At 39.6% G+C, this 10,053-nt stretch overlaps 1 protein-coding gene and 1 pseudogene across 1 annotated transcript; one reads left to right on the plus strand and one right to left on the minus strand.

The window, feature by feature from the left end:
- Nucleotides 1-4,689: 4,689 nt before the first annotated feature.
- LOC138438251 (large ribosomal subunit protein uL18 pseudogene) lies at nucleotides 4,690-5,666 on the plus strand (annotated as a pseudogene).
- A 2,612-nt stretch (nucleotides 5,667-8,278) lies between these two features.
- Nucleotides 8,279-9,208, minus strand: LOC138438252 (olfactory receptor 6C4). The gene has a single exon (XM_069586425.1). The coding sequence runs from the start codon at nucleotides 9,206-9,208 to the stop codon at nucleotides 8,279-8,281; it is 930 nt and encodes a 309-aa protein (XP_069442526.1).
- Nucleotides 9,209-10,053: the final 845 nt, after the last annotated feature.

Raw genomic sequence — 10,053 nt, forward strand, 5'->3', positions numbered from 1 at the left:
AGGCAAAAGTGCTCAAGAAGATCATCCAAATAATTTTACAGACTGCTCTCCAATCAAGTAAGTTAGTCTTTTTTTCCTTTCTTTGGTAGAGGGAGGTATTTATCATTTATTCATTGTGATAAATGAAGTTCAGGCATTTCCTTTGCAATACAAGGTAGGAAATATTCAGTTTCAGCAAAAAGTGAAAGGGAAAGTCCCTCAGTTGTGTCCGATTCTTTGTGATCCCATGGACTGTACAGTTCATGAGATTCTCCAGGCCAGAATACTTGAGTGGGTAATCTTTTCTTTCTCCAGGGGATCTTCCCAACCCAAGGATGGAACGTCCCCCTCATTGTAGGTGGATTCTTCACTAGCTGAGCCACAAGGGAAGCCCCCCAGTTCAAAAGAAACATATCACCAAAATAGCACTTTTTCTCCACTCCATTTCATAAATTACATTCAAGCAACAACTGCTTTAGAATACAAATAGATATGAATGACATTTTGCATTTTGATTAAAATGTCTTAGTTTTGAACATATTTCTGAAACTTTGATCAGTTCAGCTCAGTTTAGTCGCTCAGTCATGTCCGACTCTTTGTGACCCCATGAATTGCAGCATGCCAAGCCTCCCTGTCCATCACCAACTCCCGGAGTTAACTCAAACTCACGTCCATCGAGTCGGTGATGCCATCCAGCCATCTCATCCTCTGTCGTTCCCTTCTCCTCCTGCCCCCAATCCCTTCCAGCATCAGAGTCTTTTCTAATGAGTCAACTCTTTGCATGAGGTGGCCAAAGTACTGGAGTTTCAGCTTCAGCATCATTCTTTCCAAAGAACACCCAGGGCTGATCTCCTTTAGAATGGACTGGCTGGATCTCCTTGCAGTCCAAGGGACTCACAAGAGTCTTCTCCAACACCACAGTTCAAAAGCATCAATTCTTCAGCACTCAGCTTTCTTCACAGTCCAACTCTCACATCCATACATGACTACTGGAAAAACCATAGCCTTGACTAGACAGACCTTTGTTGGCAAAGTAATGTCTCTGCTTTTCAATATGCTGTCTAGGTTGGTCATAACTTTTCTTCCAAGGAGTAAACATTTTTTAATTTCATGGCTGCAGTCACCATCTGCAGTGATTTTGGAGCCCAGAAAAATAAAGTCTGACACTGTTTCCCCATCTATTTCCCATGAAGTGATGGGACCAGATGCCATGATCTTCATTTTCTGAATGTTGAGCTTTAAGCCAACTTTTTCACTCTCCTCTTTCACTTTCATCAAGAGGCTTTTTAGCTCCTCTTCACTTTCTGCCATAAGGGTGGTGTCATCTGCATATCTGAGGTTATTGATATTTCTCCCGGCAATCTTGATTCCAGCTTGTGCTTCCTCCAGCCCAGCGTTTCTCATGATGTACTCTGTATATAAGTTAAATAAGCAGGGTGACAATACACAGCCTTGAAGTACTCCTTTTCCTATTTGGAACCAGTCTGTTGTTCCAATTCCAGTTCTAACCGTTGCTTCCTGACCTGCATATAGGTTTCTCAAGATAGTAGCATCTAAATTTTTTTGTAGGACCAAAGTACTATTTATTTATTTGTCTGTGCTGGATCTTAGTTTATGGCACATGGAATCTTTGATCTTTAGTTGAGGCATGGAGGATCTAGTTCCCTAATCAGGATTTGAACCTGAGACCTCTGCATTGGGAAAACAGAGTCTTAGCCACTGGACCACCAGAAAACTTCCAAAGTGCTATTTTTAAGTCTTACTCATAAGACTCTTTTCTCATTTCTTTCCTTTCATTTCATAATTACCAGAGTACATGAAGTAAAATTTATATTCTTAATAAAGTAAGAGACTGTTGTATGATTAATATTTTTGTTTACTGTCTTCACCATTTATTTTAGTTTAACTACTACCTTCTAACTTGCTTAATGACATGAGCATTTGACTATGTCTTTTAAAAGGGTCTTCAAATTTGTCTTTTGTGTGGCAAGGCTTCTGCGGTGTTCTTTTATTTTATGATCACATTTAAGTGTCTGATTTCTTAAGATGTATTTGCTTTTCTGTCTTGTTTCAGGGCTTCCCCAATGGCTCAGTGGGTAAAGAATCTGCCTACAATGCAGGAGACACAGGAGACTTGGGTTCGATCCCTGGCTTGGGAAGATCCCCTGGAGAAGGAAATGGCAACCCATTCCAGTATTCTTGCCTGAAAAATCCCATGGACAGTGGAGCCTGGCAGGCTGCAGTTCATAGGGTCACAAAGTCGGATATGACTGAACCGACTCAGCACATCTTGTTTCAGCATTCTTGGAGATATCCATCTTTCTCTAGTGTAGGAAATATACTATTATTTCCTTCTGTTAATCTTCTCTATAGCTGCAACATTTATTATCTAGATTTTGGCATCTGCATTTGCTTTTTGTGCTCATCTATCTACCTATCTATTGTTTTCCATTATCAACTTAATGTCTTGTTTTCTACTGCTTTCAGTTCAGTTAAGTTCAGTCACTCAGTCGTGTCCGACTCTTTGCCAACCCATGGACTGCAGCATGCCAGGCTTCTCTGTCTATCACCAATTCCTGGTGCTTGCTCAAACTTATGTCCATCGAGTCGGTGATGCCATCCAAACATCTCATCCTCTGTCATCCCCTTCTCCTTTCACCTTCAATCTTATCAGGGTCTTTTCAGAAGAGTCAGTTCTTTGCATCAGGTGGCCAAAGTTTTGGAGTTTCAGCTTCAGCATCAGTCCTTCCAATGAATATTCAGGACTGATTTCCTTTAGGATTGACTGGTTTGATCTGATTTTCTAGCTCATTATTTTTTTTTAGTTCTTTCTTTCCTGGTATTAGTCTCATCTTTATTTCATTTATGTTTTTCAGCAGTATTTTTTACCTAGTTATGTTTATAATGTTTTATCCTTCATTTAGTCAGTATCATTCCTATCCTTTTGAGGAACTTATACTTATTTTCCAAACAGAAAAAGGAGTACTTCAAGGCTGTATATTGTCACCCTGCTTATTTAACTTCTAAGCAGAGTACATCATGAGAAATGCTGGGCTGGAAGAAGCACAAGCTGGAATCAAGATTGTCGGGAGAAATATCAATATGCTCAGATATGCAGATGACACCACCCTTATGGCAGAAAATGAAGAGGAACTAAAAAACCTCTTGATGAGAGTGAAAGAGGAGAGTGAAAAAGTTGGCTTAAAGCTCAACATTCAGAAAACGAAGATCATGGCATCTGGTCTCATCACTTCATGGGAAATAGATGGGGAAACAGTGGAAACAGTGTCAGACTTTATTTTTTTGGGCTCCCAAATTACTGCAGATGGTGACTGCAGCCATGAAATTAAAAGATGCTTACTCCTTGGAAAGAAAGTTATGACCAACCTAGATAGTATATTGAAAAGCAGAGACATTACTTTGCCAACAAAGGTCCATCTAGTCAAGGCTGTGGTTTTTCCTGTGGTCATGTATGGATGTGAGAGTTGAACTGTGAAGAGAGCTGAGCGCTGAAGAATTGATGCTTTTGAACTGTGGTGTTGGAGAAGACTCTTGTGAGTCCCTTGGACTGCAAGGAGATCCAGCCAGTCCATTCTAAAGGAGATCAGCCCTGGGTGTTCTTTGGAAAGAATGATGCTGAAGCTGAAACTCCAGTACTTTGGCCACCTCATGCAAAGAGTTGACTCATTAGAAAAGACTCTGATGCTGGAAGGGATTGGGGGCAGGAGGAGAAGGGAACGACAGAGGATGAGATGGCTGGATGGCATCACTGACTCGATGGACGTGAGTCTGCGTGAACTCTGGGAGATGGTGATGGACAGGGAAGTCTGGCATGCTGCAATTCATGGGGTTGCAAAAAGTTGGACATGACTGAACGACTGAACTGAACTGAACTGATACTTATTTTAATCTCTTGATGCTTTTGTTCTCTGGATCATATATTGTCTTTTGTGTAATCTTGTCCCCAGTCCTTACCGTACCCCACAGTGGATGCATTCTTCAGATGGGTAGTTCTTTTGGCTTCTGAACTCATGCCCTCTGCATAGCTTCTGCTATCCTGTCCAATTATGTGTGTGGGCTGAAGCTTAAGCCCTGGTCTGTGAACTTCTGGATGAATTTAAAGAAATGACAAAGGTGATCCTCAGGTCAGAATGTCCAAGTCATTATAGAACAGTTCTTACCTTACTTGGCTTCTTAAAAAGTTCTTTAAAATTTTTTTAAATTTTATTTTAAACTCTTTGCAAGAAACAGCATTCAGAAAAGACCATCTGTTTAGATTTGTAATTCATATGTCCAAATCTTGGGGATTTTGGGGAGAGGATAGAGGAATGAATGCCCAGTGTTTTTATTATCTCCTTACCCTAGCATTTCTTTGATATTATCTTGAGAATACTAGGTAGGTAAAGCTGTTTCTTTTGATTCCTGTCTACAGTGGTGACAGAAGAGATAAAGCCTACCAACCTACACATTTAGACATTGAACATTTCAAAGACTCAGCTGCAGGATCAGTAAATTCATTCCTTTGTTTTGTGACTTGAGTTACATACCCAGTAACTATTGACATAAAGCTAGCAAGATGAACAGTTTCAGGAGAGCATGACTTGTCTTTTTATTTTTCTCTCTTTTTTAAACAAGTACATTTAAAACGTGTCTTTCTCCCCCCCAGAGCCGAGCTGGTTCTGCAGCTCTGTGGCAAGCTGCGGAGTTGGGGTTCTGTTCCGCAGGATGGGGTTTGTTAAAGTTGTCAAGAACAAGGCCTACTTCAAGAGATACCAAGTAAAATTCAGAAGAAGGCAAGAGGGCAAAACTGACTACTATGCTCGGAAATGATTGGTAATCCAAGATAAAAATAAGTACAACACACCTAAATACAGAATGATAGTTCGTGTAACGAACAGAGATATCATTTGTCAGATGGCTAAACGCCCGTATAGAAGGAGATATGATGGTCTGTGCAGCTTATGCTCACGAACTCCCAAAATACGGTGTGAAGGTTGGCCTGACACACTATGCTGCCGCATATTGTACTGGCCTGCTGCTGGCCCGCAGGCGTCTTAATAGGTTTGGTATGGACAAAATTTATGAAGGCCAAGTCGAGGTGACTGGTGATGAATACAATGTGGAAAGCATTGATGGTCAACCTGGTGCCTTCACCTGTTACTTGAATGCAGGACTTGCCAGAACTACTACCGGGAATAAAGTTTTTGGGGCCCTAAAGGGAGCTGTCGATGGAGGCTTGTCTATCCCTCACAGTACCAAACGGTTCCCTGGTTATGATTCAGAAAGCAAAGAATTCAGTGCTGAGGTACACCGAAAGCATATCATGGGGCAAAACGTGGCAGATTACATGCGTTACCTGATTGAAGAAGATGAAGATGCTTACAAGAAACAGTTCTCTCAGTACATAAAGAACAACGTAACTCCAGACATGATGGAGGAGATGTATAAGAAAGCTCATGCTGCAATACAAGAGAATCCAGTGTATGAGAAGAAGCCTAAGAAAGAAGTTAAAAAGAAGAGGTGGAACCGTCCCAAAATGTCACTTGCCCAGAAGAAAGATCGGGTAGCTCAGAAGGAGGCAAGCTTCCTTAGAGCTCAGGAACGAGCTGCTGAGAGTTAAACCAAACCACAATTTTCTATCAAGATTTTTCAGATAATACAATAATAAACTTATTGAACAAGCAGAAAAAAAATGTGATACATTTCTTCCAAAATTCATTTCTAAGTGTTTAGATTATGAAGACTGGGTGAAGCCCTGGCTAGAGTCCTTGTACTTTGATTTATACAATGTACTCTTCTTCTTCATCTCGTTTATACTCAGAGATATCCAGGTCACATGGGGTTGATGGTAGCCTAGTCCTAACAATCTGCTGCCAAGTGTTCTGCCTTGCTTTATCAAATGTATGACCAATCTAGCTATCCAAGGATGCAATAATCTAGCCATGCAAGGATGCATATATCTTATGCAAATGGACATAAGAGGAATAGAAATAAACTGGTCTTGTTGCACAGGGATTTCAAATCGAATGACCAGCATTTTTACAGTCCTGCTTATGTTAAACCAATCAATTTAATGCTTATTCTTACTAGTTAAGCCTGAGTTTCTTGAAAAAAAGACATCAATTATATTGATACCCATATTGTTATAATGGATGTCATTTCTTAAACATAACAAATAATGACTTAGACATTTTATGCCTATTATTTTATTTAATTCTTAAAACTACCCTATAAGATAGACACTATATTATCCACATTTTAGAGTTGAGAAAAATAAGCTTTAGGCAGGTTAAAAACTGTTTCAAGGAGACTTGGGGAGAAGGTTGAAAATCTGGGATTTGAACTAAAGCCTGTATTTGCAACCACAATATGGCATTGTCTTCCATTTCACCATGGGCTTTGGTAGAAATGTGGATATGGGGGAAGTTAATGATTCAGGTGTGATCATTTGAGAACATTTCTCTATTAATTAATAATTCAGTAAATTTGGAATAAATTAAAAGGCATCATTAATCCCTAGCTTGGACTTCCCTGTAGCTCAAACAATAAAGAATCTGCCTGTGATGCAGGAGTCCAGGTTTCAATCCCTGGGCTGGGAATTTCCTCTGGAGAAGGGAACGGCAATCCACTCCAGTATTTTTGCTTGGAGAACTTCAAGGACAGAGAAGCCTGGCAGGCTACAGTCAGTGGGGTTGCAATGAGTCAGACATGACTGAGCAACTAACACAATCCCTAGCTTAGCCATCAAGGAAACCCAGATATTCAAAATAGCCATGGCTTACAAAAAAGGTCATTTATTAAAAATATTATACACTCTTCACTCTCTTCTGTGGTTTTGGAAATTTTCTCTCATGATCAGGCTGGTACAGTTTTTTCTTTAAGTGACTAAGAAGCATCATTCCACTCAATATTATTACCACATATAAAACATGTGAATACATCAGATGATGCACAGTTTGCATCTCAATCAGCATTCTGCAATGAATTAGGGTGTTACTAAACTATGTATAAATAATCAGCTTTCCAAAATGTCCTAAGTTCCATTGATGTTGGGTTTCTACCATCTCCTCTTCAAATTCAGTTTGTTGTTACCTAAAATCCATGTGTGGAATTCTTGGTAGGGTAATCTGTTCCCAGGTGATTGTGAAGATTCATAATTTGGAACATTTTACATATAAAACTGTGTGATACTTTATATTTTTTTCACTTTATAAAACAGGTATCCATGGGTTACGTAAAAAAAGCAAAAATTTGGGGAAATGTTGAAAGAATGAAGCCACATCACAAAATTTGTCCTTTATAATACCTAACAAAAGTAAACAAAAAGATGAAAATTAAATTGTGATTGAAAAATTTTTTTCAAAGACTACCAAAGAGAGAAAGAGAGACAGAGTGGGTAACTCAGTCATTAACTTAGAAAGATGCCAGCTATGAACAGCAACAACAGGTAAGAGGATGTAAACCTTGCCTCTAGAACTCTAACTACAACTTTTAGAAAATGAATGTGTAAGTTCACAAAATCTTGAGGGTTTTTCCCTCATTTGGAGAAAAGTGGACCTAATTTACAGGAGGATGGTAGTTTCAACGGCTACAGTTGTAAAATAAATGAAAAAGAGAAGGAGAATAAAAAATATTTTCACTTTAATAGAAGCATGGCTCCACAGCTCCATAATGAACAGTAACGCTAGATTTCTTTAGAAACAATGCTCATAGCATCACTTCCTTTCTTAAAACATCTATTGACTCACAATGTCCAGTTTACTCCAGAAAACAGCTAGTTTTTTCCAGTTGTTCTTTTTGGACTTTCTCATTCATCCTTCTCTTACCATATTCTTTTATTTTTTATAAACTTATGACTTGGGGCTTCCCAGATAGAGCTAGTGGTAAGGAACCCGTATTCTAATGCAGGAGACATAAGAGATGCTGGTTCAATTCCTGAGTGGGGAAGACCCCCTGGAGGAGGGCATGGCAACCCACTCCAGTATTCTTGCCTGGAGAATCCCACAGAAAGAGGAGCCTGGCAAGCTACAGTCCATAGTGTCAAAAAGAGTCAGACATGATTGAAGCAACTTAGCACACACGCACGCACTCAAGCTTATGACTTATAAGTAAACTGCAAACTTGACAATTTACAGTTTATATACATTTCTATCACATTACACCATAGATTCCCTGAAATTAGGACATATGCCTTTCATATTTTATCCTTAAATGCCAGGTCAGCATTTGAATTATAGTAGACAGTCAATACATATTTACTAAATGAAATATATCTTTCCTTGAAGTGTATTTTGTTTTGTTAAAGATTTATAATCTTTTTGATGGTGTCCTTGAAGGCTTGTTTCACTTGCTGATTTCTTAGAGTGTAAATGAAGGGATTTAACAAGGGAGTAATTGAAGTAATGAGCACGGCTATTCCTTTGTTGAAAGCACCTTCTTCTTTTGCAGAAGGATTAATGTACATAAACATGCAGCTGCCATAGGAGAGCGAGATGACGATCATGTGGGAGGAACAAGTGGAAAAAGCCTTTGCCCTTTGCTGAGAAGAAGGAATCCTCAGAATGGTCCTGATAATATATGTATAAGAAAGTGTCACCAGCACCAGAGTAACCACCAAAGTCACAACTGCCAAGGAAATGACCATCAGTTCTAAGAGGCTTGTGTCTGAGCAGGCGAGCTCCAGAAGGGGCCCATAGTCACAGTAATAGTGATTCAGAACATTGGAGGCACAGAAATCCACCTGGCTCATTAAGATGATCGGGGGAAAGATAGCTAGGAATCCCCCTAGCCAGGAGCAGAACACAAGTTGTATGCAGACTCTGCTGTTCATGATGGTCAGGTAGTGCAGGGGTTTGCAGATGGCCACGTAGCGGTCATAGGACATAGAAGCCAGGAGGTAAAACTCTGTTGCCCCAAGAAATATAGCAAAAAAATATTGAATTAAGCATCCAGCAAAGCTGATGGCTTTATTTCCTGTTGTCATGCTGGTCAGAAATCTGGGAATAAAAATGGATGTGAAGGAAACTTCTAAGAAGGAGAAATTCCGGAGGAAAAAATACATGGGGGTCTGGAGGTGAGAATCTACTAGAGTGAGAATGATGATTGTCAGATTTCCTAGGACACTTAGCATGTAGGTGAGAAACAGAAAGATGAATATCACTGCTTGGACCTCAGGTTGGTTTGTGAGGCCCAACAAAATAAACTCAGTAAATGTGGTTCGGTTTTTCATTGTTGACCTTCAGTAGATCTAAAGGGAATAGGTGAAAATGATGAAAACTAAAGTTTCTTGGGGCTGGGGAGATAAAACTCTTTGTAATCAACAGAATCAGGTCATATATAACTCTCCATTCAGTTGACCCAAACCAGTGTCCACCGGACTAGAATTGTTCCATGGAAGCCCTCCTGTTACTCATGTAAATGACCTTATTCCTAAAGTCTTTGTAATTCCTCAAGTTGATTTATTCCTGCACACATAAGAGAATTACTACAGAATAATTACTTAATTTTTTTCAAAGAATAAACTTTTGTACCCATCTTTTCCTTCCAAAATGTTTATAAAGTCTCCATATTGAAGTCACATTTCTCTGACTCTATTAATCTCCTACTTCTGGGCACTTGGTAGAAATATCTCTATCTGATTCTATTTTCTGTGCTTCCCTCTCCCCTCTGGTGCTTTTCCTATATTATTTCCCCTTCCCTGTAATATTCCCCCTCCTTGTACTATTTAATGTTTAGACGGATACCTGCCACAGATCCTCATCTCCATCACTATATAAATCTCTGACTTCCCTTGTTCTTGCAACCAATAGAAATTTCCCCAAGTAGATAATTCTGAAGATCTTGATACATAACTGATATTTCTAGACCCCCCCCCCTTCCCAGGAGGCACATTTGGTAAAGAATCTGCCTGCTCATTGCAAGATACACAAGAGATACAGGTTTGACTCCTGGTTTGGGAAGATTCCCCTGGAGTAGAAAATGGCAACCCACTCCAGTATTTTTGCCAGAAAATTCCATGGACAGAGGAGCCTGGTGGGCTACAGTTCATGGGGTCACAAAGAGTTGGTCATGACT

This window comes from Ovis canadensis, chromosome 3 (assembly GCF_042477335.2).
Source record: "Ovis canadensis isolate MfBH-ARS-UI-01 breed Bighorn chromosome 3, ARS-UI_OviCan_v2, whole genome shotgun sequence".
In the NCBI taxonomy this organism is placed as follows: domain Eukaryota; kingdom Metazoa; phylum Chordata; class Mammalia; order Artiodactyla; family Bovidae; genus Ovis; species Ovis canadensis.

Coding starts and splice junctions, on each gene's coding strand:
- LOC138438252 (XM_069586425.1), bottom strand. CDS start 9,208: ATGAAAAACCGAACCACATTTACTGAGTTTATTTTGTTGGGCCTCACA.